The sequence below is a fragment of the Brachypodium distachyon genome, chromosome 2, assembly GCF_000005505.3.
Source record: "Brachypodium distachyon strain Bd21 chromosome 2, Brachypodium_distachyon_v3.0, whole genome shotgun sequence".
In the NCBI taxonomy this organism is placed as follows: Eukaryota; Viridiplantae; Streptophyta; class Magnoliopsida; order Poales; family Poaceae; genus Brachypodium; species Brachypodium distachyon.
In genome coordinates, this window is record NC_016132.3 from 15,826,566 (window position 1) to 15,852,799 (window position 26,234).

The 26,234-nt window shown below is 48.7% G+C and overlaps 6 protein-coding genes and 1 long non-coding RNA gene across 8 annotated transcripts; 4 read left to right on the top strand and 3 right to left on the bottom strand.

The window, feature by feature from the left end:
- Nucleotides 1-2,207: 2,207 nt before the first annotated feature.
- On the bottom strand, nucleotides 2,208-3,208 carry LOC100842437 (antifreeze protein Maxi). The gene has a single exon (XM_003567916.4). The coding sequence runs from the start codon at nucleotides 3,152-3,154 to the stop codon at nucleotides 2,522-2,524; it is 633 nt and encodes a 210-aa protein (XP_003567964.1). The 5' UTR covers nucleotides 3,155-3,208; the 3' UTR covers nucleotides 2,208-2,521.
- A 35-nt stretch (nucleotides 3,209-3,243) lies between these two features.
- On the top strand, nucleotides 3,244-5,865 carry LOC100842744 (DNA-binding protein DDB_G0278111). 2 transcript variants are annotated; one of them, XM_024459603.1, is made up of 7 exons: nucleotides 3,244-3,492; nucleotides 4,315-4,380; nucleotides 4,484-4,533; nucleotides 4,634-4,698; nucleotides 4,896-5,116; nucleotides 5,203-5,274; nucleotides 5,544-5,865. In XM_024459603.1, the coding sequence occupies exons 1-7, from the start codon at nucleotides 3,259-3,261 to the stop codon at nucleotides 5,580-5,582; spliced, it is 747 nt and encodes a 248-aa protein (XP_024315371.1). In that variant the 5' UTR covers nucleotides 3,244-3,258; the 3' UTR covers nucleotides 5,583-5,865. The 2 variants fall into 2 exon arrangements, with proteins under 2 accessions (XP_024315371.1, XP_003567965.2); XM_003567917.3 differs by having other exon boundaries at nucleotides 5,025-5,116.
- Nucleotides 5,866-6,190: 325 nt separating this feature from the next.
- On the bottom strand, nucleotides 6,191-7,069 carry LOC106866164. Its single transcript, XM_014898915.2, has 2 exons — nucleotides 6,858-7,069; nucleotides 6,191-6,764 (listed from the first exon to the last, which is right to left on the bottom strand). The coding sequence occupies exons 1-2, from the start codon at nucleotides 6,952-6,954 to the stop codon at nucleotides 6,436-6,438; spliced, it is 426 nt and encodes a 141-aa protein (XP_014754401.1). The 5' UTR covers nucleotides 6,955-7,069; the 3' UTR covers nucleotides 6,191-6,435.
- Nucleotides 7,070-11,404: 4,335 nt separating this feature from the next.
- LOC100826532 (mitogen-activated protein kinase kinase kinase 17) lies at nucleotides 11,405-13,238 on the top strand. Its single transcript, XM_024458755.1, has 2 exons — nucleotides 11,405-13,078; nucleotides 13,234-13,238. The coding sequence occupies exons 1-2, from the start codon at nucleotides 11,710-11,712 to the stop codon at nucleotides 13,236-13,238; spliced, it is 1,374 nt and encodes a 457-aa protein (XP_024314523.1). The 5' UTR covers nucleotides 11,405-11,709.
- A 2,888-nt stretch (nucleotides 13,239-16,126) lies between these two features.
- On the top strand, nucleotides 16,127-18,162 carry LOC100843047 (V-type proton ATPase subunit G1). Its single transcript, XM_003567918.4, has 4 exons — nucleotides 16,127-16,271; nucleotides 16,988-17,085; nucleotides 17,627-17,727; nucleotides 17,806-18,162. Exons 2-4 carry the CDS (start codon nucleotides 16,998-17,000, stop codon nucleotides 17,947-17,949), a joined length of 333 nt encoding a protein of 110 aa, XP_003567966.1. The 5' UTR covers nucleotides 16,127-16,271; nucleotides 16,988-16,997; the 3' UTR covers nucleotides 17,950-18,162.
- Nucleotides 18,149-19,405, bottom strand: LOC112271094. Its single transcript, XR_002963959.1, has 2 exons — nucleotides 18,630-19,405; nucleotides 18,149-18,532 (listed from the first exon to the last, which is right to left on the bottom strand). It is a non-coding gene; the product is annotated as an uncharacterized LOC112271094 (long non-coding RNA).
- Nucleotides 19,406-19,601: 196 nt separating this feature from the next.
- Nucleotides 19,602-21,298, top strand: LOC100826843 (mitogen-activated protein kinase kinase kinase 17). Its single transcript, XM_003565919.4, has one exon. It carries the CDS (start codon nucleotides 19,796-19,798, stop codon nucleotides 21,221-21,223), a length of 1,428 nt encoding a protein of 475 aa, XP_003565967.1. The 5' UTR covers nucleotides 19,602-19,795; the 3' UTR covers nucleotides 21,224-21,298.
- The last annotated feature ends 4,936 nt before the right edge of the window (nucleotides 21,299-26,234 follow it).

The window sequence follows — 26,234 nt, forward strand, 5'->3', positions numbered from 1 at the left end:
TGAGTAACATAAAGCACTTTAAGCTTCCATCAACATCTGCTTCAGAAGCAACAGGAAACAAGATGAAGCAAAGAAAACCTGACATCCGTTTCGAAAAAAGAAAAGAAAACCTGACAAGAGAGAATCACGTTGGACAATCATGTACGGCCCGGTTGCAGGCATTTGCAACACCAACTCATCGCCCAACGTGGAACTCAGTCTAGCAGTTGAAAAATCTGACAAGCAGTGCTCCCGTGACGCTAATTTCACCAGCCTTAGTGTCTGCTCTCATTCAAGGTCTGCACTCAATTGCAGTGCTATCAATAGAGATTCGTCTAGAAATGGATGTGCTAACACGAATAAATAGCAGCAGAGGCCAACATGATCATTCAATGGACAAGATATGCGGCAGAATTGTGTGATCTCCCTGGAAGAAATGCACAGGGAAATTACTTCCCACAGAAGTCCTGACTAAGATGAAGCTTATATGACCTACCAGTGGCCAATGCATGCATTGCACTGCACTGCATCCACTCTACCGTATGGAACAAACTACGTCCATCATCGAAACTCAGATGACCAACGTGACAAATATCATCAGCACATTGTTACAGAACATCACTACAGTACTTCTGGTTTTAGAATATACAAATCTGTAGCAATTCAAGCCCAATATCTGGCACTAAGCCACGATGCATAGCAGTACTGTACTGATGTTTTGAAACAATGTGCCGATATAACTTGTTTTCTTACTGCACCGAGCAAAATGAGGACAAATGCCAGATATAAGATTCAGGTCAGTGCTCACCGTTTGTACCTAAAATGCAAATCTTATTCTTATGTATGAAATGCAGCAACTTTCAAGTAAGCATGGAAATCTTTCTTTCGTAAACTGAGTTTATTGACAACAAAGCTTAGCATCACCCAAACAAACTTCCCAACCTGCACCTACTAGTTGATTCAGCTGACCGTGGGGCCATAACTATGAGTACTGTTTGGGAATATAGCTTCTTGAATCAAATGCCACTTACCATGATATAAGTTGACTACCACTGGTGGCAAAAATAGCCGCAAACATGTAGATACAAATCACTATATGACTGGACATACAAACACGCCTGTGTATTATATCTAGGCCGGCTCTGGCATTTGTCCTCATTTTGCATGTGTAATGGCCCCAAAGCCACATATAGATACAAATCACTATATGTTTATTCGGGACCTATAATTAGAAATCTAGAACGACACTAGAACATGTATCATGAATCAACTGCTTGTAAGGTAGGCTAAATAAACAGATCACTAGGCTGCGAGCATACTTATATATGTATTTCCTAACTATGATTCAACTAAAGGTCCCAAGCAGGAGCAACCAAAAGGTAACAGGCAACGTCCATGACACGGTAATGGTTTCTGCCACCAAATCATTATGGCTGATAGCTAGTAAAGTAGTAACGCTTAAAAAAAGAACTTACATGATATCTGCAGTTTCCACAAAAGTACATGATTAAAAGTGTCAATCTTGCACTCACCAAAAATAACTCAAGAGTCAAGAATCAACTTAAAATTTGGTTATGAAGGGAAAGCATATCTACAATCAGTATTACTCACTGCTATAAAATCATCTGGTTATGGAGTCATAATTCTGCAATGAGCTCCAGGTTTATGGAGTTATAATTCTGCAAATAGCTCCAGGTACACATGCTAATTTTAAAGTCCGCAGAAAATAAACAGAACAGGGTCAGTAAATACTCCTATGTTCACAAACATCTCAACAGCCAACAACATAATACCAGCATACCATAAGCATTTAGAGACCGAACTTGTCGAACTCAAAAGCATGCAAACAATCAATATACCATTCAGTGTGAATAAAAATGAAACATCCACCACTATTCACCGACCAAAGTAATATCTCGTGTCCTCTACCCATTGAGAAGGTCAGCGACAGATGTCACAAACCACATTGGTATAATCAGCTACAATTGCTGGCTAAACTATCACAAGAGCAAATGTTAGCTCACAACTGCCAGGTCAACACTCTGCATGCACTAGCGTCTCAGGTACACAATGAATTTTCAAATAACAGCAACTTCACATAAATAGAGCACAATGATCCCGAAAAGCAAGGAAGAGAGCAATAGCAATTCAAACAACAGTGGAGTGATAAAAAACAGAAATTAGATGGAACAGCACAATAACAAAACAGAATTAGATGCGACAGCACGATAAGAAAACAGAAATTAGATGTGACAGCACAATAACAAAACAGAAATTAGATGCCACAGCACAATAACCAGACACAACTACAGGTGGCTCATTTAGTGTTCACATATTATTACCATGGCAACTTGGCAAGGGAAAGAGCAGAAACAAAAGGGCTTCTCTCTGATAAGTCCCCAACTCTCGATTCATTAAGCTACTAACCAGCGGAATGTAAATGAACACCACTACCAGTCCAGTAATAACAGCGCCACGACAGAAAAGGATTATCCAGTCTCACATAAGCAGAGCAAAACTTCCGACGCATCACAGCACCGGATTACCTCCTCAGGTTGAGGAAAACCACCGCGATGGCTGCTGCAGCAGCAGCTCCAGCGGCCGCGGCAGCCACCACCGCCCTTTCCTTCGGTGCCACGGTCGAGGGAGCAGCAGTCTCCTCCTCCTCCTCCTTCTCTGCAGCGGCGGCGGCGGCGGATGCCTTCAGGGCCTTGATCTCCTCCTCGAGGGCGAGCTTCTCCTGGTGCGCAGTCGCCAGCATGCCACCGGCACCTGGCGCATCGCTGATCCCAGCATCGCGGTCAGACTTCTCGGCGGCGACGAGGAAGTCCTGGAGGCGCTTGACCTCGGCGCGGAGCTTGGCTGCCTCGCCCTCGGACGCGGCGGCGGCGTGCTCGGCCTGGGCGATGTCCTTCCGGGCCTGCGCGACGAGCGCCTCGAGGCGGTGGGCCTCCGCGGAGAGGAAGCTATTCTCGTGGGAGACGGCGGCGAGCTTTTCCTCCAGGTCGCGCTTCGCCGCGCGGAGGGCGTCCATCTCGTCCCCGTCGTAGGCGGCCTTGGTGGGGTGGGCGTCGGCGGTGAGCCCCCCGCCGTTGGTGAGGGCCTGCCCGAAGTCGAACTCGAACTCGGCGGCGGCGGCCGTCGGGGACGCGAAGGTCTCTTCGCCGTTGTCCATCTCGAAACCCTTGCGGTGCTGGTGCGAGGGTGGAAATGGAAATGGAGAATGGAGGATTTCGAAAAGGAGAGGCGGCTTTTCCGCGAATATATCGCGGCCCGGAAATGAGGAATTCCCCAGTGTTCCCATCGAACGGTCCACGAACCATTACTCTCATCGGACGGCTGATAAAACCGATTGGAGAGCCAGGGTTGCGTTATATCCACGGGGAAAAGCAAAGCAAAGCAAAGGAGAGACGGCTCCGATTCCATCTTCTCCACCGTTCCCCTTTGCTGCGGAATCCATTGCGCTCCAGTGAAGAAGAGGCTACCGAGTCGCGATCTCCGCCGAGCACCATGGTAAGATCTGGCGTTTCGGATCGCGTTAATTGTTGTTAGCTGCGTGCGAGACGATCTCGACCTGTGCGCGCGCTTAAATCCTAGGGTTTTTTTTAGTTCTGTTCAGTGGAATTGATCTGTTTCGCCTGATGAGATGCGGTTCCCCGTATTTTCGCGCGGATCTCTTGGCCTGTGTTTGATTTGATGGCCACTAGGATTCAGTAGATACTGGTTCTAGTTGGCTGAGAAATCGTGTCGATGTTTGCCGTATAGATAGAGATTTATGTTCTCGACTAAGTAAGTGACAAAGGGGCGGGGAAAAATTTGTGGTCTTGCAAAGTCTGGTGTTGAGCCTAACTTGATCTTCTGCTGAGTTGTTCGTCGCTGACTAGGTACCAGTTATCTTACAGGCCCATACTGATTTTCTTGCTGGCCTGTATTTGTATCAAGCGAGTCACACACCGATTTATTATTATTTTGTAGATATGAGCTTTTCATTCAATCCTTTTAGATCTAGTCTATGGTACTACTACAAGATTAGATGTCAAAAGTGCTTAGTCCCATGCGAAGTCTAAACTAGTCAGGCACATTGACAAGTTATGTAACTATAGATTGACGGGTTATGGTGTATAAAACACATCAAATGCTCATAGTCAAAATATTACCTTTGGCACAAGAGAAAGGGAACCGTTTCAGCCTTTTAGACATGAAAATGTTTTCCTAGTACAGCGGGAGTGGAACTGTTTCCTGTTAAATTCCTGCATTTAAAACATGTCGTTAGCTAGTACTGCTGTATTGGTTTACTATATACCTTGTGATGAAACTAAACATTATTCTTGCTAGGATGACCCAGAGTTGGAAGCTATCAGGCAGAGAAGAATGCAAGAGCTAATGGGACAGCGTGGTGCGGTAAGTTTTTCAAGTGCATGGTGAAAAGTTAAAGCTGTAAAGGCCCTTTGTATTTATTATCTTTTCTTCATTGACTGCAATGTAATGCTTAACTTGCAATTAGGCAAATCCACAAAATGCAGGCCAACAAAAAGCTCAGGAAGATGCAAAGCAGTATGATCCATTCTTCCACCATCTTCTCATTTATCACAAGTTATGCATTTGCAGCACTCTAGGCAACACGGAACTCACTTTGTATCTCACACCCAACCAGGGAAGCTGAGGAACGCCGACAGATGATGCTTGCTCAGATACTGTCTTCTGAAGCTAGAGAAAGGCGTAAGTTCTTGCTGTTCATGCCATTGATGCTTCATCCAATATCTGTTTTCGCTTATTTACTGTATTGTGCTTATTTCTAGTCAAATGCTTCAGGCTAGAGTATGTGACATTTACAAGCTTTATCACCTAAAGGTCTACCACCGTACCATATGGAGACCTTTATATGTTCCATATAATTACTGCAGTTCTGTGAGCAGTTTCATTATTGGGAGTGCATGTCCTAGATAAAGAGGCTGGAAATAATCATAAATCTGCTCTTTTAAAGTGGCCCAATTGGAGAGGAGACTGTAGGCTTAGTACATCTTTACTCTGTTTGAAATTGGCAGTCTCCCGCATAGCTTTGGTCAAACCTGATAAGGCAAGAGGGGTGGAGGATGTTATACTGAGAGCAGCACAAACTGGTGGAATATCTGAAAAGGTAATACATATGCGGCGCATTCCTTTGTTGTGCTAAGAGATTCAATAGAACTCGCTTGTAATATAGTTCCATTTTCTGTTCTCTAGGTGTCTGAAGAAAGGCTCATCTCACTTCTGGAGCAAATCAACACCCACACAACCAAACAAACCAAAGTGACGGTATGTGAATGTGGCGGCACCCATTGATTTTTAACACCACATGCATCAAACTAGTCACTTCATTAAGCAGCCCTAGTTTGCTTCCAACAGTGGGTTTAGAGTAGCTTCATTAAAATCTTATCTAGCCTGAAATAGAAAGTGTTATTTGCATCTCTGAGTTCTTATAGTGCAATGGATGGCATCACATCTGTGAACAATCCAACAAGGATGCCGTCATTTGATCCCCATTTTTACAGTTTCTTTTATGCTAACTCTAGTATGTTCAACAGATTCAGAGGCGTCGCAATGTTCTTGATGATGATGACTAGCTGCAAAGACTGCTATACTGAGTGTACCATGAGCTAGCTATGGACCGAACGGGTGTGGCATAGTTTGCTTAATTCAACAACTGTCCAAACTGGGACAAACTATTTGATGGATCTTGTGTTGTATATGATTCGAATATTATTTGGGATTTTACATTTCTTAGGGGCAAAACTGTTGCATGTGTCCCATCTACCCTTGAAACTCTCGATGTCACTCCTAAGATGTAGTCGTTGATTTATTCAATATTGTCATCATAATCCAGTCGTGTTGTGGTTTTGTGGGTGAGTTCTGCTTCTAGTGCAATGTGGTGCCTTGCTACCATACATTGTGTGTTGCATGGTCTGTTGCTGAATTGTGTTGTGCTTAACTTATTTTATAATCTGTTGCACACACACAAACAACAAGAATAAGTTGGTTGGCTAACAATAAAATAGACAAAAGCCGATAGAACAAACGGGATTATTAGTCTCCAAAGGCAGAAGTGATGAACTGAGACATCGTGTGCTGCATTGCGTCTGGGTTAGCAACGAACTGAGACCTCGTTGACGGGCCATTTCAAATGCATCGTGTGCATCACACGTTTGGCCTATTAGATGGACTCTCGAACAAGGAAGAGCAAGCAAAGTGCAGGTTATTCATACAACATAAAACAGAGGTTCTCAAACAAATGATCCAGAACACAGGGCATGCCAGCAGACCAAATCAAGGTTAATTAGCTACTGCTGCCTAGATCGTCCTCGAATGGAATAACCTACCAAGAACCAGCACGTGGGAACCATCCTAGAATGGAGCACGTCTTTCATTCCTCTCCTCGAATTCCTCTCTTGGCAAGCCTAAAACCCTGCGACTGCGAGGTCAATTCGCCTGGAGAAACGCGCGAAACACTTCCATCATTCTCCCCTGCAGCCAGCTTATATATCTTACAGGCTGCTGGCCACTATGATCACGCGGTGGCGCAGCTGCTATGAGCAGCGGCGCCGGAGGCCTCTGCGCACCACAGCCCACCAGCGGCCAATGCGGCGACGGGCCCGGCTTCGGCGACGGTGGCGTACGCTTCGAAGGCCTTCCCACTGCATCATCAGTATCAGACACCACCATGTTAATCAGGTCCGGAGACAGCAACACTGCCTGATCATCGTCACCATCCGTCGTGAGCAGGCTCTTGTAGCCGTAGCCAGCACCACCTGAGAATGCAGGTAAAAGAGCGAAAACCCCTGTTAGCAAAGTTTAACATAACAAAACGTCAGAACCTAAAGTGAAATAATTAAGTTTGCTACCTAATGTTCGTGCTTCCAGGAGTTGAGGGAGCAGGACGAGCTGGAGGAAGAAGAGGATGAACAGGAGGAGCTTTGAAGGAGCTGCGGATCTCTCCATACTAACAGAGTATAGCTAAAGCTTAATTAGCTAGGTCTTGCTGTTGAATTGTACAGTTGTACTACGTAGATCAGTACTTCGACTTGGATGATGAGCATGAACGCTCTGAGCAACAAGCATGTATGTATATATACTGCCTGCAGGCAGCTGGGAGCGCTCACTACTTGTGTGGACATTGGGGCAGTGATGCCAGTCGTCGGCAGGTCAACGTGCATGTGAGCAGACGTGCCGAAAGCTAAAGTGTGCTTGCCTTTCTTTTTTTCCCGTCTTTTGGAACGTGTAACGGCAGAATAATACATATACATTAGGCTGTAGCTAGGCTGGAAAGAATCGTGTATCTTTTCTTTTATTTTTTGACCCAACTTGGCCTAGTTTACGGTTCGCGTGGACCTAATGCAGTGTCTTGTTCTGACTGCTCGTTTGTGCTGGTAGGTAAACTTATACTCTATTTTCTTATTCGTTCAGGTTTAGAATATTTTGTTTCTCGTTTATTCTCCTTTTTCTTTAGCAATAGGGTCGAACTGATCAACTCAGCGCTAGAAGCTCCAGTAGTACTACCTCCGTCCAACAATATGAGACGTATTAGCTTTCTTTTGACCAATGCTTTGACCACAAATTGATCTATTAATATATAATTATACGACATAGATTCATATCCATTATATTCATACTGGATATTTGCTTATGGTTATAATTTTGATCACATTAGTCACATATTAATGACGTAATTTGTGGTCAAAGGCTTAGTCAACCGAGCCCTAATATGTCCCATATTGTTAGACGGAGGGAGTACCAAACTTCATGTTCAAAGAACGTGGTCAGCGTTCTCTTCAAACAATGATACTGAACACGCGGCGGAACCTTCCTACACTGCAAATTAAGCTGTGCACCACGCCACCACACAACCAACGATACAATTGTTTCGTGTCCAGACCTTTTACTCCTCTTCAGATAATAGACACGTGCTATGTAATGTACGCGATAATGGAAAGTAAGGAACTTCGGTTGTGTGTCCGGCCGGCGGAAGGATCGCCGGAGCTAAAGAGGCGAGACCAGCACTTGAGCATGGCTGGCGGCCGGCCCTTCGAGCATCAGCCATTGCCCACTAATTGATGGTTATCCGCCGTCAAGGCCTGCTGGGCTTTGCATTGCATCCTTTGGATTGGATGTGCGCTAATTTTTTTTTTAGGGGATCCTCCGGCGCTAGTCAAGCGGGCCGGCGGACATGTGTGCTGATTTGGGCCGCAATCAACGACTAATAATATACCTTCCCCGTCCGTCCAGCCAAGGCCCGAGGACTAAGAACATATCGTTCGTATGGGCCGTCCAGCCAAGGCCGAAGGACTCGCATATCTTTTTCTATGGGCCGTCCAGACGAGAATTGACACAGGAGCCGAGAAGTGTACGTACGGAGTACATGCGAAAATACTTGGTGCAATCGCAAAGTACAGTACGTCTCTTCGTCCGGGTCGAGCGTGTACACGTCGCGTAAAATCGCGAAGTGTAGTTCTGCTCCGTATTTCTTTACCCCTGGTCCTGGAGTACGTGGAATTAGTTAAGAAGAGATTATTACTACTCGAAATTAGTAAAATCCCATCATAGATTGAGCCAGACGCTCGGTAGTTTGTACTGAACCAGCAGCTACTACGTGAGCTCAACAATTAAAAAAGGCTTCTCGTGCAATTGTGCAGAAAACCGATCCGGTTCTCCCTAAAAACAACAAGAAAATACTAGTACTACTATAGAAAGGAACTAATCGCTACTCCTATTTTAGAAGGACTCATAACAGTATACTCCAGTATACTGTTGATCTGGAAGGCCAATTCCTTGATTGCTTGATGTTAGGACTCTGAGTGGTTAGCCAACTGCCTTATCCGACGCCCCAACTTCAACCTGTTATGCCAATGGACGGGGACTGTTGAGAATTCAGATTGGGACGAGAGACTCGGTGGAGTCGGCGAAAAGGCTACAGCTCTACTGCATTTCCTATCCATCAAAGTACCAAATGATCTTCCCCAATCACATTGATATGATGCCAACACGACAGTCTAGTGGTCTACCCCAAGAAAAGTTCGGTGCTCAAACAAAATTTAAAAAGGCCCGTACGTCCTTTCAGTTGGTCAACTTCTTGATCGATTGAACTTTTCGCCAAGCTCTTCCTGTATGTCAACGGCGTACGCTGCCTGCCTGCAACCTGAAGACTAAAAGTGCATGTACCCTTTTTTCTGTAACTGCTCTTTTTTGCGAGCTAGGTCGACGTTGACTGCCTCTGTTTTAGAAGAAGAATAATCCGGGGCGTGGACTCGGTTGTTACCTGAAACACAAAGCAAAGCACGCAGACATGCATATTATATTTTCGGCTGCCCATGATTGGCAAGCAACGAGTTTGACATCCCTCAAAAGGCGTCGCGGTTCAGACCACCTTTGGCCAAAGATTAGAGTGCGGCACAATCCATGTATAGCAGCTTGATGTTAAAGGTCAAGGTACGTACTCCCAAACGAATTCAGATTCGATGTACAGAGCTCAAGATGAAGCTGAAAATGCCACTTCAAGGTAGGCTTCAGCTTCGCCTCTTTTTTTTCAGTACAGACTACAGATCGGCTCAGGGTTTGTTCGTGTCCGTCGCTGTCTTATCTGCTCGAAGATCCTTTCGATCTCGCAGATCGTACCCGGACGACGCAGACATTTCGATCTCGATCGTATGGTAACCCCGGCCCTTTGGTGTCGTCGCTCGTCAACTGCACCAATTCAGGCACACTGGCTTCAGGTCAAAGAGGCGCCACCTGCTAGTACAGAGTTGGGGGCCTTTCCAACGAAAAAGAAGTACCCTCCTCGCCTTTTGGCTTGACTGCAACATGCGCCAAGAAAGAAAAGATTAACAAATGGGATGCCGAATGGAATAGTGGTACTACAGTAGTATAGCACTGGAAGGGAATTTTCTAGTTTATGCAATCATTGGTTGACCAGGGGAATTGAGGAATTGAGTATGTGCTCGATCAGGCGTTACGCTGCCGTGAAGGCTGACTTGTGTAGATCGCGGCCGTCGTCTGACTTGGAGTGCACTTTTCGACTTTGAGTCCGTCTGGCGGAGCAAAGTGAAAGTGAAGTACAGATTTTCGGGATCTCGAAAAAAGAAGTTAGTTTTCAGTTCATGTGCACGAGCCGTGGGAGAAACGCTGCTGCTCGATCCTTTTCGCGTCGTCAGACCCGACCGACGCGTCTACGTTTCTGATAGAGAGAAAGAAACTGGCACTCGCAACAGCACGGCCGGCCAGCCGCCTGTGGTAAATAAAACAGGAAATTAATGGGTCTGTATCGTTTTTCTTTACCGATCGACGAAGATAGAGATGGATCCGATTAGAGAAAGTTGGACGGCCACGGCATGTACTACGTACGCAGCCAGTCTTGTTTACTTGGCTCGTTGGGGAAGTGAAACATGGGGATCTCTCCGATATATCCGGCCGGCGGCGGCGCGAGGGGCCACCGGGCGTTGCAGCGCACTGAAGAATAGAGGCCAGTGAAATGAAGGAAGGAAAGGAAGCAAAGCAAGGCGCGGTCCATACGTAATCCATTCGGCCGCCCCGCGCCGCAGAAGGACGTGCGTCCCATCGCCTCGCCTTTCGGCCGGCGCACTGCGCGCAGGGCGGCATCGGCATCGGCATGGGCCTGCTTCACAGCACCAGCCAGGCGGACCCCCGCCCCCCCCCCACCCCCCACCCCCAATCGACGCCACTTGTCCGCGGTTCGACTTGGCGTGGCCGATGCGATTTTACGGACTGGTCGGTGTCAGCATAACCGGCGTCGTCCAGGACATTGCGTTTGCGTGCGCTGCAGAACGCGCGCCGCATATCACTGCGGATGCCGAAGCTGGGTTCGATCATCTGATCCTTCGTCGTCAGGATGGTTTGTTGGGTGCAGAGCAGAAAGAAACTGACCGGTGGCGCTACACCATACTATGATACTAATTGGGGGCCGATTTGGCACACGCCACCGTGGTGTCAAAGCACCAACCGTGGCGACCAAACTGGGCAACAGATACTTTCAGGTGCACCCGCTGACTTCGACCTCCGGGTTCGTTTACACACGGACGTACGCCCCCGCTTTGCCGTGCATCCAAGTCAGTCACCCAAGACACCAAACTCCGGTTCACACAATTCGGTTTCAGCTACTCGATCGTGTGTGCGTGCTCCGACAGTGGACCAGCGAGCGACCGACCGACCGGCCCGAGACTTTGACACGTAAAATTTCCTCTGCGAAGCTTCTCCCAGAAATCTTCCACCGTTGCATGAATTTTCGGCTGACCTCGGCAGCAAATCTCACAACATTAGGAACCGGGAGAAGACCGCCGGGGAAATGCTAGAGATTTGACCCGGGTTAAGAAAGATGGAGCTGGAGGCGGAGCGCCAAGGTTGGTCAAGCCCGGCCGAACGTTCCCATCCAAACCACATGGAGAGCCCGAGAGCGCGTGCTGGAGAACGTAAGGAACTTGCTTCCCACGCCTTTTTGGCTTCCGTATTTCCTAATCCTAATCTTTACCACGCACGCCAAACACCTTCCTTCCATGATCTAAACTTCCCTTTTCCTTCTCCCCCCAGCTCCTATATATATATACTCACATCCGCCACAAAAAGGAACTCATTATTCCAGCATTTAGCAAGCACCAGAAGCAAAGCTCGAGACAGAGTACCAACAGGAAGAGGAGAAGCCACCAAATCACAATTCGTCAATTCGCGAATCAAAAGGAATTAAAGAAGATGGCGATGGCGGCGAGTAGTAAGCAATGGACGCGGGTGCGGACGCTCGGCCGCGGTGCGTCCGGGGCCGAGGTGTTCCTCGCGGCGGACGACGCGTCCGGGGAGCTGTTCGCGGTCAAGTCCGCGTCTGCCGCGGCCATGGGCGCGGCGGCGGCTTTGAGGAGGGAGCAGGGGATCATGGCCGGACTGCGCTCCCCCAATGTCCTCTCCTGCATCGGCGGCCGCGGCGGGCGCGACGGGTCCTACCAGCTCTTCCTCGAGTTCGCCCCCGGCGGCTCGCTCGCGGACGGCGGGAGGCTCGAGGAGAGCGCCGTCCGGGCGTACGCGGCGGACCTGGCCACGGGACTCGCGTACCTCCACGGGGCCGGGCTGGTCCACGGCGACGTGAAGCCGAGAAACGTCGTGATCGGCGGCGACGGCTGCGCCAAGCTCGCGGACTTCGGCTGCTCGAGGAAAGCCGATTCCTGCGCGCCCATCCTCGGGGGCACGCCGGCGTTCATGGCGCCGGAAGTAGCGCGCGGAGAGGAGCAGGGCCCAGCGGCTGACATATGGGCGCTGGGATGCACGGTGGTCGAGATGGCCACCGGGCGCGCCCCGTGGAACGGGACCGGCATGGACGACGACGGCGTGCTCGCGGCGCTGCACAGGATCGGCTACACGTATGCCGTTCCTCAGGTGCCCCAATGGCTGACTGCGGAGGCCAAGGACTTCTTGTCCAGGTGCCTGGTCAGGCGCCCCGGTGACCGGTGCACGGCCGCGCAGCTGCTCGAGCACCCGTTCTTGTCAGCCGCCGGCAAAGAGGCGAAGCGCGAATGGGTGTCCCCGAAGAGCACGCTGGACGCCGCATTCTGGGAGACGGACGCCGACGAGGAAGAAGAAGAAGAAGAGGTCTCAGCACAGAGCACGGCCGAGAGGATCAGAGCATTGGCTTGCCCTGCATCGTCTCTCCCGGAGGATTGGGACTCTGACGAGGGCTGGATCGATGTGTTGGTCTCTGCATCCGATGACGCGGCGCCCATGCCGACCTTGATCGAGGCCACCCTGGATCGGAGCGAAGAATCGAGCGCAGAGACCAGCAGCCTTGTTCTCGACGCTACCGCCGACAGCAGCGATACGACTCGCGGCGACGTAGGAGAAGCAGCAATTGTTTCGATTGGTCAGGATAGGATCCTTCCGTCTTTAGAGATTTCGTCAGTTGTTTTGGAAGTTGTGTCATGTAAATTACTCTGTGATGTTAACAATTCATTGAATTTCGTTCTCGCCCAAAGGTTCAGGATTCCTCTTCTTCATTGCGTCACGTATAATTTCAGTATTAACCGGTGGAAATGCTCGTGCCTGCCACGACACAAACACAATATGGTCATCACTTGTATACATTATTTAATAATTCTAATCTTTTCGATCCAAAGCATATAAATCTAACACTAAAAATCTGAAGGATGTGAGTACATGTATATAAATACACAAAGTGTGGCTTCATACAACAGATAAAAAAGATACTTATTGATTGGGAAATCAAATCAGGTTAGGCTGACTCAGATTGGCCAAATCTTTTCTTGTTATTCCTCCTCTTATGGTTTTATTATATTCTAATTGTAATCTTCCTTTCCTCTTTGTCTTCCCTGGTCATGAACTAATTGCAACAACTAAATGAAATAAGATCAGAAACATGAACATTTGAAAGAAAGATCTGAACCATGAATGGAAAGTAACAAGATCTGTCATAGAAAAATGTAAGAACAAATATCTAGAAAGAACAAACAACCAAAACAGAATTTCAGAAAAAAGGAAAAAAATCTCCATCGCCCTATGTCCTAATAGAGGCTGAGTTTATTGATTCGTTGAATCAAGGAATGAATCTGAATGAGGAGCTCACGAGAGGTGAAGCACAAGGCAGTGGATCGTTATGTCCTCACTGACCCCACATCTCCTTGTCTCTGCCTGGATCTCGCCGGACTGCGCCTCATTAGCTGCGGTGCATCGCCTCTAGAGACAGGGCAATTGGGGCACGCCGTGGTCTGGAAAGAGGGAATGGGGCATGGTCATGGAAGAGGGGCGACGCTCCGATTCTGCCGATCTCGACACGGTGCACGCAGCCAACGCAAAGAAGGCCAAGGCCATGTGCGGCTGCAACGAGCTCACGAGGGCCGCCGCCGCTTCATGCGGCGCCTCTTCTGCTGTTGCTGCCTCGGCGGCCATTGTTGACTTTCGCATGCGTGAGCGACTTCAGAGACACGTCGCCTCGTCGCCTCTCTCTCATCTCCACGACTCGTCCACCTCATCTTCCCCGATGGACTGACTCATCGACTCTCTCTCGGACCGTTTATTATCCATGGCGGCGGCGGCGGATCCAGTCTCCATGACGGCGTGCGCAGGGGAGGAGCGCGGTGGCGACGAGCCGTCCATAGATCTTTGCCGGTGGAGATGGCGCTCGCAGAGGAGGAGGGCGGCTGCGGCATGCAGAACGAGACGCGAGGCTTGCGGCGGAGGGAGGAGAAGCAGTGGTCGGAGGAGGCGGCAAGCGCTGGTCAGGAAGACAAGAGAGAGATTTTGTTTTACACGAAGGGAGGGGGGCTCGCATCGGGACGTACAGGAGGGGGCGCGGTGGCATACTCATGTAAATTTAATGAAGTTGACGTACGGCGTCCGCGGCAATCACCACCAACTCCAATTTAATATATAGTAATAGATTAATGCAACGCAACAGTAGACCTCAGGATAACACATCTATCTCCATAGTAATGATCAATAAAAGATAAGAGGAAATTGCATGCGCGATCCATAAACTTGGCAGTGATGTTCACTTTCATCCATAAACTTGCGGATTTGAAAAAAAACTTGGCATGTGGGTTCACTTATAGTCCAAGTTGATGAATTCGGGCTAAATTAGGCTACCTGTCATCTTACGTGGCTGGGGAGGTTGTTGTTTTTCTTTCATTGAACCCCCGGTATTTTTTGGCCTATAACCCGCGGTACAGGCAGCGCTAAAAAGAGGTGGCATGTTTGATTTATTAAAAAAAAACTCACTCGTTGCGTGTTAGACCGTTGGGCCTTTGTCCTCCTCTGTTACACTACCTCGCCCGAGGGAGACGAAGCGACGGAACAGAAGGGCCAGGCCGCCGGAGGCGATTGTCGACAATCTCCGACGGCACAGCCGGCGACACCCACACCAGATAGAATCGCGTAGATGACGACGACTTGAACAGCAGCTCCATCGACGTCCACACAAATGCCATCGATGGCTTCTGCGGCGACTATTGGAACAACGGCACGGCCGACGCTTGTTTTAGGAGGCAGTGGGAGATTTGGGAATTTCTGAGGCTAGGGTTAGGATTTAAGCTGCGGGTTAGAACCCATATTTTTCCAGGTGGCCAACGCAAGATTCCATAAGCCGCAATTTTGCAAAAAGAACCCCCCGAGCCGCGTCAGATGTCAGTGTGGCCTAATTTGGTCCGAAATTGTCATTTTGGACTAAAATGACCCAACTTGTCAAGTTTAAGGAGCCGTTTTTCAAATCCGCGAGTTTATGGATGAAAGCGAACATCGCTACCAAGTTTAAGGATCTCCAATGCAATTTCCTCAAGATAAAACAGATACCCAAGCATAACGGCTGGAAAAGTAACACACAGGGTATGCTGCTGGTGACTACACCATTGGTTTTAGCCTGTGCTGCGCCAAAACTCTAAAGACTTATTCGAGATTTTGAAATCACATAAAAAAAGAGAGGATTGGAATGCAATGCACATATTGCAATCCAATCCTTAGGATTTTACAATGAGGTATCATCTAGCATTTAGAATCCTTATGAATTAGGTCAACTTGGAAACAGTCTTTATGAATCTAAACATCTATGTTCCTATGAAACGAATGCTACGTATGGGAAAATCTAACGATTGGAATCATGTAAAAATCAATCAAGAATTCTTCAAACCGAGTAAACCCTAAAGGTGCTGACTTGGACAAGACAAGATTGCTACTCCCTCCCTTTCAAATCGTAAAACATCCCAAAAATTACAATTAGACGTACTCGGTACAACTAAAATTACAATTTACATTATAACAGTCGAACTAGTGATCTAGGGATATGTGTAAACGAAACGGAGGGAGTACCATCAAATTAGGTCAAGTATCAATGCAAGGTGCATTTCCCACCTCTCCCCTTTATGCATTGCTTTATTGCACATTGAAAATCAAAATTATTTAGGAAGTGATGTAGATGTAAATTTAGCCTCGTTTCAAAGCAAATGAGCTTACAAAGAAATTTTAATTTTATTTTATCCTAAGAGATCCGGTATCTCTGCAGGCTGAAAGACCATGTCCGTCACGTGACATGCGGAAAATTTATTGCATTATAATCATGATTATTATTTTTTTATTTTCTAACCCTTGAGATTAGTTATAAAAGGCTAATCTCTCCACGTGGCGTATCATGCTTTGAGATCAGTCATAAGATCGTCCTCCTCCTCGCGCGAGCGCCGCGACGACTACCCATCCCGCTGCCGAGCGCCCCAGCCCCCTCGTTCCGTCGCTCGTCTTCCTGCTCGGGCAAGCGCCGCCGCCAGGTTGATCTCTCCTTCGATTCTCTCGCTCCCGGCCGTTTCTCCTCCCATCACCTCACGAAAGGCCCCCGTTTCATCTCCTTAATCTCCCCTAATTCGTAACTCCTCCGCCCGTGTTCGTATCTTTGTTGGATCTGTTATGTGTCTCTGCTAGATGTGCTTCATATGACGTCGCTCGGGCGAAATTACTGTTAGATTTGTTCGATTTCTACCTGTAGATGTTCGATCTGACATTGCGGAGGGAGGTTTCTGATAGATTTGTTCGATTTCTGCTCATAGATGTTCTGATCTGATGTCAGTTTGGGCTTTAGATCTACTCGTTCATGTTAGATCCGTGTCGCTATCTCTAATACGCAGGTCTTGTTACCTGTAGATCTCGAATTTATTATTTGAAACACATAGACAAATTCTACAATGCCATGGATGTATACACATAAATTGTTCATGTTAGTTCGGGCTCTAAATCTATGACCCCTTAAAGTCCAACTTCTCTAGTGAAATTGCCAGATGAATGACATTTTTCTTCCATCTATCCTAGTGTTGATAAGTTAATTACATAAATTCTCTATCAAATATTAAAATTTATAGCGAGTTTTATTGATGTAGTCTTGACTTTTGTGTACCTATAGCAGTGATAAGATGTGTCATATTATGCTTTAGAACTAATATTTAATTGTGTTCCATCTTTTCACATTTAATTAATACATTTCTTCATCCAGCTGCCCAAAGATGGATGCGAACAGGCGCCAAAGTGGAATTCAGCAATTGCTGGCTGCAGAACAGGAGGCTCAGCAAATTGTAAATGCTGCTAGGGCTGGTAAATTTCTCTTATTTTTGGCCTAATCATTATGAAGCGATCATAATATTCAGGACTTTGAACCTTATGAATTGCCCCAAATGAGCATTGTATATGTGTATACAGTATACATCCATGGCAGTTGTAGAATTTGTCTCTGTGTTTTGATTTATTTGATCTTGCCTGCCATAGTGCAATGATACCGTAAAGTCATGATAAGTATTGTTCCCTTGTGAGTTGTTGCAAGATCAGAATATGGTACGTAGCAAAGATAATTACTGTTGGTGTACTGTAACATCTCTACCCTTAGTTCACTGTAGTGCCTTTGTTACTTATTGGACCATATATATGTATCATCTAATCCCGGAGTTGGATAGGACTTTTTCTGGACATAACTGCCATAGCAGTGCAAGGCATGAAGAAAATTTAAATGCAATTTTTGTTTGCTTTGTTAATATAAATGTATGTTTGATCTTGTATATGGATCTTGTTGTTGACCTTGAAACTTATTACAAAGTAATCTACTTCTCCTTCAAACTCAAACATTTGATGTTTTTGCCAGCTAAACTTGCAAGGCTTAGGCAAGCAAAAGAGGAGGCTGAGAGGGAAATAGCTGAATACCGTGCCCAGATGGAGGCTGAGTTCCAGAGGAAGGTTGCAGAGGTAAGTACATCTTCACATTCTGTTTGATGTTGATAAGATAACAGCATGTCGGTTCATTTATATTCTTGCTGTTTTCAGAGTAGTGGTGACTCTGGCGCAAATGTCAAACGTCTTGAGCAAGAGACGAACGAAAAAATTGCACAACTCAAGCAGCAGGCTGCAACCATCTCCCCCGAGGTGATTCAAATGCTTCTGAGGCATGTCACCACTGTGAAGAACTAAAGCTCTCTGTGCAATCTGTCCTGCATACGAATGCAAACTTTGTATTATCTGTTTATTTATTTGGGAGGTGTGATAAGAAATGGCATTTGCCACTTCCAGCTGTAATTTCTTGATCTTTATCTTTCAATAAGCTGCTGCAGTTTCAGCAGCAGCCATGTCTGATACTACTTGCTAGACCTTTGGTGATTGGTTGGTATTCTTTTTCTCGATTTCGATTCTTGCCATGGCTACTTGCTAAACCGATACATGCTTTCTAAAAACAAATCCTGAGATGTATGGGGGATCCTGTTTATGTTTAGGTCTCGCTTGTAGATCACTGGAGATTTGCTAGTTTAAAATTTCTCGCCATTTGATTTGAAAAATTAAAGATTACTAAAATGGTACATATATGTTCCCGCTTGCATCCCTACTTATCCAGCAGGGAGTCCTGGACGGTTTTGCTAGATGTTTCCTCAGATTTTATTGCTCAGCGGGTGCAGCGGTGGTAAAATGATTACCTTAGAAGCTTGACTACAACAGACGCCAAGAAGAAGAAATGATTAACAAATGGGATGTCGATTTGAACAGTAGTAGCACTGCATATCTGCAACGACCGGAAGAAGATTTCAATGTATATGCAATCATTGGTTGACCCGGGAATTGAGTATGCGTTGAGGCGTTAAGCTACAGTGAATGCTGACTTGTGTAGATCGCGGCTGCCTGACTTGGAGTGAACTTCCCGACTTGTTTGAGTCTAGGCGGGCTCAGTTCATGTGCAGCTGTACACGAGCCGTCTGAAAAACGACCCTGCTCCTTTTTAGCGTCGTCAGATCTGACGCTTGTAAGTTTTTCTGCAACAGAACTTCTGGTGTCTGCACAACGTCACAGCCGGACCAGCCTGTTGTAAAAGGGGAAAAAAGGAATACTATAAAATTTCAAGCATGTGCCGTCAAAATGGTTTTCTAGATGTCGGGGGCAGATGAACAAGAAACAGTGCGGTTGCATATATAGCTGGCGCAACACCGGATATACTAAATTCTGCGGTGGAATTGCATCCACAGTGTCCAAGTACCAACCGCGGCAACCAAACTAGCAGTGGCCAGCTACTCTGCACCCGCTGACTTGGGCCACCGGTTCGAAGTCTCCAATTGCCATGCATCCAAGTCACCGCACTCCGTTTCACACATTTCTCTTCGCTACTCGTGTGCTCCGACAGTGGACAGGCGACCGTCACCGGCCGAGACTTTGACAAGTAAATTCCTCGTCTGCCCGCCCCCAATATTTTCCACCGTTGGACGAATCCTCGGCGCCTGAGCTCGACAAATCTCACGAACTTTTTAGGAACCCGGAAAATGACCGCCGGGGAAATGCGAGAGATTTTTCACGGTGCTTTTGGTTTCTGACACGCGGGTTAAGAGCTCAAGATGGAGCCGGAGGCGGAGCGCGAAGGTTGGCTGGTCAAGCCCGGGCCGCGCGTTCACACTCGCCGTCCGTCCAAACCGCACGGCACAGCGGCGGGGACTCCACGTCCACGCCTATCCAATTCACCGCGCTCCGGACTCGGAGCCCGGGAGCGCGTGCGTGTGTGCTGGAGGACCGAAGGAACTTGCTTCCCACGCCTTTTCGCTTCCGCATTTCCTAATCCCCGCATCTTTATCTCGCGCGCCAAACACCTTCCTTCAATCATCTAAACTTGCAAGTACTACCAAGCTAAGCCTTTTCCTTCTTCCCCCAGCTCCTATATATACGCGTGCACCGGCCACAAAAAGAACTCATTACCAATCAGCGGCAGCACGAGTAAGCTCGAGACAGAGTACCAACAGAAACCTCCCAATCGAAAATCCGCGACGCAGCGAAATTGAAGAAGATGGCGATGGCGGCGTGTAGCGGGCCATGGAAGCGGGTGCGGACGCTGGGCCGGGGCGCGTCCGGGGCCGAGGTGTTCCTCGCGGCGGACGACGTGTCCGGGGAGCTGTTCGCGGTCAAGTCCGCGGGCGCGGGGGCGACGCTGAGGAGGGAGCAGGAGATCATGGCCGGCCTGCGCTCCCCCAATGTCCTCTCCTGCATCGGTGGCCGCGTCGGGCACGACGGGTCCTACCAGCTCTTCCTCGAATTCGCCCCGGGCGGCTCGCTGGCGGACGCCGTCAGGAGCGGCGCCGGCGGGAGGCTCGAGGAGCGCGTCGTCCGGGCGTACGCGGAAGACATGGCCGCCGGGCTCGCGTACCTCCACGGGGCCGGGCTGGTCCATGGCGATGTCAAGCCGAGGAACGTGGTGATCGGCGGCGACGGCCGCGCCAAGCTCGCGGACTTCGGGTGCTCGAGGAAGACGGATTCCCGCGGGCCGATCCTCGGGGGCACGCCGGCGTTCATGGCGCCGGAGGTAGCGCGCGGCGAGGAGCAGGGTCCGGCGGCTGACATCTGGGCGCTGGGATGCACCGTGGTCGAGATGGCCACCGGGCGCGCCCCGTGGAACGGCACCGGCATGGAGGACGACGGCGTGCTCGCGGCGCTGCACAGGATCGGCTACACGGATGATGCCGTTCCCGAGGTTCCCAAATGGCTGTCAGCCGACGCCAAGGACTTCTTGGCCAGGTGCTTGACGAGGCGGCCAAGCGACCGGTGCACGGCGGCCCAGCTGCTCGAGCACCCGTTCTTATCTGCCGAACGTGAGTGGGTGTCCCCGAAGAGCACGCTGGACGCCGCGTTCTGGGAGACGGACGGCAGCGAGGAAGAAGATGACGACGCCGAGGTGTCAGCAGTAGAACACAGCATGGCCGAGAGGATCAGAGCATTGGCTTGCTCTGCATCGTCTCTCCCGGAGGATTGGGACTCCGACGAGGGGTGGATCGATGTGATGAACTCCACACCAAGCGAAGCATCCGACGCAGCGCCAGTGCCGGTGCCGGCCGAGGAGACGACGGAGCCTGACGACGGCGGTGTCCGGAGCGAAGAATGGAGCGCGGAGACCTCCGGCCTTGGTCTCGGCATTACCGTCGACAGCAGCGTCACCGCTCGCGACGATGTAGAAGAAGCAGATAATAATTCTTTGATTAGCCACAATAGGATCCTTCAGTCTTCAGAAATTTCAGTCTTCAGCGGTGCCGGTCGCGACGACGTAGGAGAAGCCGATGATGATTCGATTGGCCACAGTAGGATCCTTCAGTCTTTAGAAATTTCAGTTTTAGCCGACGAAGCTGTACCATGTAAATTACTCTGCCACATTAACAGTTCAATGGATTTCACTCCTCAAATTTTTCCGCGTCCTCTCCCTCGTTGCCTGCGTTTCAGCAGCTAGTAAATCACGGGAACTTGAAACAAATTACCCGTCGCAAAGTTAAAAATAAAAAATCTGGCCTCGTCAGTTTCTTCAGCTTCCTCGCCACGCGACGCGCCGAAGCTTCTTCTTCCACCGCGGGAAAGGATGGAGTCGATGCGGAAAGCGCAGCGTCAGAGCGGGCGTGGATTAGAAAAAAGGATCACTTGAGAAAACCATACCATACCAGCAGTACAAGTAGTGCCGCGCGGTCAAAAAGGGCCTCTCTGGCTGGGGTCTACGTAGGTCCGGCTCAGACGAGATCACGAACGAGCGAGCCGGCGATAAAAAAAAAAGCACTCTTTTTTGGCAAGTAAACGTCGCGTCCTTGCGGCCGCCCGCGGTTGCTTCGCCAGGTGGAGATCCATCGATGCGGTGTCCCGGGTCCGAATGAATCCACCTCTCTACGATGTTTTCTTAGACTGATACGCTCGGTGTACATTATTTTCGCATTATCTATCTTGTGCTTAGCTAGTCCGCACGGCACAGCATAGCCATGCGCGTGAGATGAACTCCAAGTTTACGGGCTTGATTCATTGATCACACACACGCAAATGATAAACTCGAAGCGCCCGATAACCGAGTCTCGTTAACTTGTGGTGTGGTGTTTAGACAGCGCAGCATGCGTTTAACTTGACGGCACACGCAGAGTACGACTGTACGAGCCCAGGCACGACGCAACAAAAGGCAGTCCGTCGGCAATACCGCAATACGCTCGTCAGGCCCGGTGGATTCGCGTCGCCCATCGCCGAGCAGCAGTACGTGGCACGAGAAAACACCCGAGCGGTCGAGACCGGTATAGTATACTAGCTCGGTCTCGGTGCGTCGGTGCCCAAGCCGCCTAACCGAAATGAAATGCTGGATTTGATTTCTGGATGAGCAAAAACGAGCCAATGCGCGTCTGGCCAAACCAATGCGCTGCGCGTCGGCACCAGGTGGAGTCCACGGGTGGCCGATCGAGCGGCGGCCGGCCCCGGCGTACGTCGTCGTCGTGCTCATCCCATCCATCTCGTCGTTGCCAATATGCCAGCCCGAATCAGCGCGTTCGATCGTCGATTCGAGAGTGCCGTGTCGCTGTCATTTTTCAGCCGCTCTGGACTGGACGCGCGCTTTGCGCGTGCGTGCGCCGTCTTTCGCATCGCTGTTAAGCAACGGGTCTCTGGACGGCGTATGTGGCGGCCAAGGAATCTCTCCTCGTACCTTTTCGATCGGATGATTATTTTTGAAGCGGTCGTCACTCGCGCAGTCGCGCGTCCCGGCGTCCGGTCCTGCTTGCGAGTGCTCTGTTTACTCTGTTATTACTCCTGTTTGTGGATGCATTCTCACACATGATTAGGTTTGACACGAGACATCTGATGTCAACTCAACTAACAAGCAGTTGCAATTTTATTCGTAAACCATGTGTTGGTCGATAAGTCAATTGTTGCCGTAGTCGAATGAATTGGGTGTTTGGCAGACGGTTGACACCGAACTCGCTTGCTGTTGACAACGAGTTTATCCAAATCCAGTCTGTAACTAACCTCACAGCAAGATTCTAGCACGTCTTTGTATCAGTCGCAGTGGCGGGGCTTAGATAAAATTCGAGAGAGATCCAACACACAAACTATAGACAAAAACAAGTCGTTTCTTTTCAGTTTATAGTCACCACTCTAAACAATACTACTACCACTAATCAATGTAATTGTACCTTCACTAATATTTGTCTATATGATCTCTACCGCCCTGATCCATCGCATCGTGGTCACCCCCAACGATGCATGATGCATCAAACAATCATCAGCATCTAACCATCTGGATCTAACGTCCAATGATGACCCAATGATGGACTTGTATCAAACTTAACTCATGCTAAAAAAAATTGTTCCTAGTTTCCTATAATGTCACGCGATTTGTCTCATGTAACTTCCACGGTTTGGTAAAGATAAAAAGAAATAGAAATGTGTTTGAAACCTACTCGCGTTTGCTCCCCTAGTTGTCCCTGCCACAACCCGACGGTCGTCCTCTCTCCATCATCGCACCACCAAATGTCACATTCACGACGCGCATGGCCATAAAATGTTACAATTAACCTGGCATAGCCAATTTTCTTCCTAGAAATCCGATTTCCAATCCAATAATAAGTAATAACAGTGAAAGACACAAGCTGATGACTTGTAGCGTTGCCTGCTCTATTTTACAACAACTATTGGATGAGTTTTTGTTAAGTTGGCATGACATGTGTGGAGTGAACTTATGTTCTTCTGTTACCTTTGACAATGAAACCTGATCTAAAGATCCTTCGGAATCTGGTTTTACACCAAGTCGAATATGAATATATGATCATGCATGTTGTTACTAGATCTTTCAAAAACACTCCACATGTACCATGCATGTCCATAAAATATCTAACTAGTAACACACATGAATCCCTACGCAGACCAATCATGACACCCATGATAACAGACGGATAACCCAATGATTACCCACACGGTCCATGGAAGAGACATCACTCTCTCCCATCTGAGAGGCTAGCTCAGCATGATGAGCTTGGTGGCGTCAAGAAAGGCTAGCTGCCTGCAGGCGGTGCTCCGCTAGCTCCAAACGAGCCAATCCAACTGCCGTACGTCTGCCGGCCAATCATGAGGCGGCGAGTCCGGTCGCACCGTGTGTGCAGAAAGTATGCAACGTGCAAACGCCGCCTGCAATCCACGTAGAACATCAGTAAATCAGTCGCCATACGTAGCTCCCCCGGATCGTTAGGCCAGCGGTGACAACTGGACTCTCCAGACGGATGGCCAGCTCCCCCGCGCGCCACGACGCCAGGATACTTTAGGACTTTACGTGCGCATCATCGCATCGTCTGCTGGACTCACCCGCCCATGGGAGACACGTTCGTCGCGTCTCACTTAAACAAGGACCGGCGGAGCTGTGACTTCACACTTGGGGATCCTGGCTTCCTCCCACCGTTTCTTGTTAATGTGCCGTGCCTGCCATCAATTGGCACTCAGCAGGAGTCAGGACCCAACGGTCAGCGGTCTCGATTCGGTTCTTTAGAAAATAGGAGAGGGTCTGCACGGAGGGAGATATATACACCGACAAAACAGTTAATGCCAGCCGCGAAACTCTGCTTATTAGAAAATACAGCACCACTCCACGGAACACGCCTGATGGCTAGTTATATATATCGTGTCCTATCATCAGTGACCAGTCAATGATATAGTACTACCACGCTTCTTTTCTTTTCTTTTTGTTTACGGTTTGTTTGAAGCATACGGCTACGACGCGTTTCTGACCTGGCTGGCTTCCTGAAGCGTTTTTTATCAGCAAAAGCGCACTGATGCTGAGAAAAGGACAAGTGTACCGCTTTCCGCAACGGGAAAGGGGAAGAGGCGGGTCGGCAACAAGCAAGCTCGCTGGCTGCACACTTGTCCCGCCCTGGGGCTTCAAGCAGGCGACTAGACGAGCAAAGTTCATCGCCAACGGCTGTACTACGTGGGGGCCCCTTTTGCCAGCTCTCAGACAGACGCCAGAATAGGATCTATTCAAAGGGTGAAGTGAACGAGGACCGAGGGGAAGTGGAACAGATGGCGCCATGGCAGCAGAAGCGGGTGGCCGCGGCGGATCGGGGTAGCTAGAGCCGAGAGGTTTGCTGCTCTGCTCTGGGCGGCAGCGGTCGAGGTTGATGGGATCAAACCGCGGCGTTGCGTGCCCTGCTCTGCGTCATGTGGGTGGAAAATGACGAGAGTCGTACGAGATTTCATGGTGCGAGTATGCAGTACGGTTGATATCTAGTGTGATGAATGCATGTTGCTATGATTGGTGGGAAAATGATTTCTCCTGATCGATCTCTTGATGGTTGATCTGAAGAACAAAATCATGAAATTTTCAAGTGCTGGTCACACCTCTTCTCTATGTCCGGGCATTACTACAACTTTCAAAACTAACTTCAAAATTTCAAATATAAATACAATTTTAGCAACACCGAGTACAACACGTGGACACTCAACATACTTGCATAAACATGCACGCACCCGCACACCACCTGCGTGAAGACTATACCGAGAAGGCGTAAAAGTAGACAAAACTCAACACGCGCAAGAAACTTTAAAATGGACGAAGTTACCGTATGCATGTGAGCATGTCGAGTCGCGACAGGTACATAGACTATATATAATCCTTGTAAAACTTTACCTAGATGAGTTAAAACCTTGGGTTCCTTGGCGGCCAAAGTGTACATCCAACTCCAGTAATCCCGCACAACTAATGGTTGGTTTTCACCTGGATTTTAACTTTAGCCTTGAAGGTTCAAATATTCACCTTTTTAGACTAGTGAAAACTAAATGCAAAACTCAAGTTTCAAATCAACCTTTTTTTTTCGGATATCCAAATCAAGAGGTAGCCAATGCACCACCCGAAAGGTGACGTGCACAGTGATTTTTCCTAATTAAGACGCAGCAAAAAAAAGACGGATAAGAATGAGCCATTACGAGTCGGAGCCAAAAAATAGATAAGAAGGCGAGGAGAAGTAGCCACAAGAGGAGAAAAGTCAAACGATTGTCGGGGCATCACCTTATGTTGCCGTCATAGCACATGCGCAACGCAACGGAGGCACGAAAGATGGAAAACCCATATATAACTCACTTCATTATCCCTTATTTTAGCCAGCCCTGCTCTTTTAGATCAACCCAAGAGAAGGCATATATATAGCTTCCTTTGCAAATCGACACGATTAACCCTTTCCCATAATCCTCCTTTGCCACCCTCGTTTTTCTCTCTCGCGGAGCTATCCCACGTGGCCGAACTTTCTCCACCGGTCAGGAAGCGGGGCCCATTGTTAGGTGGGGGCCACAAGTCAGTGCCCCGCGCACGAGGAAAAGGTGGACCCCGCGCGTCTGTCCCGAATCCCCACGTGCTTTCCCGCGCCACGCGACCAATCACAGGGCGCCGGACTCGCGCCGAACTCTCGCCCATAAATACTTGTTCGCTCCGCGCACGTTCAATCGGATCAGAATTC

Excerpts from the sequence above, each read along its gene's own strand:
- LOC100842437 (XM_003567916.4), bottom strand. The coding sequence starts at position 3,154 with ATGGACAACGGCGAAGAGACCTTCGCGTCCCCGACGGCCGCCGCCGCC.
- LOC100842744 (XM_024459603.1), top strand. The coding sequence starts at position 3,259 with ATGAGGAATTCCCCAGTGTTCCCATCGAACGGTCCACGAACCATTACT. Across the intron at positions 3,493-4,314 it reads GATCTCCGCCGAGCACCATG|GATGACCCAGAGTTGGAAGC; the intron begins GTAAGATCTGGC and ends TATTCTTGCTAG. Across the intron at positions 4,699-4,895 it reads TTCTGAAGCTAGAGAAAGGC|TTTCATTATTGGGAGTGCAT; the intron begins GTAAGTTCTTGC and ends TTCTGTGAGCAG.
- LOC106866164 (XM_014898915.2), bottom strand. The coding sequence starts at position 6,954 with ATGGAGAGATCCGCAGCTCCTTCAAAGCTCCTCCTGTTCATCCTCTTC. Across the intron at positions 6,765-6,857 it reads CCTGGAAGCACGAACATTAG|GTGGTGCTGGCTACGGCTAC; the intron begins GTAGCAAACTTA and ends CTGCATTCTCAG.
- LOC100826532 (XM_024458755.1), top strand. The coding sequence starts at position 11,710 with ATGGCGATGGCGGCGAGTAGTAAGCAATGGACGCGGGTGCGGACGCTC.
- LOC100843047 (XM_003567918.4), top strand. The coding sequence starts at position 16,998 with ATGGATGCGAACAGGCGCCAAAGTGGAATTCAGCAATTGCTGGCTGCA. Across the intron at positions 17,086-17,626 it reads TGTAAATGCTGCTAGGGCTG|CTAAACTTGCAAGGCTTAGG; the intron begins GTAAATTTCTCT and ends TGTTTTTGCCAG. Across the intron at positions 17,728-17,805 it reads TCCAGAGGAAGGTTGCAGAG|AGTAGTGGTGACTCTGGCGC; the intron begins GTAAGTACATCT and ends TGCTGTTTTCAG.
- LOC100826843 (XM_003565919.4), top strand. The coding sequence starts at position 19,796 with ATGGCGATGGCGGCGTGTAGCGGGCCATGGAAGCGGGTGCGGACGCTG.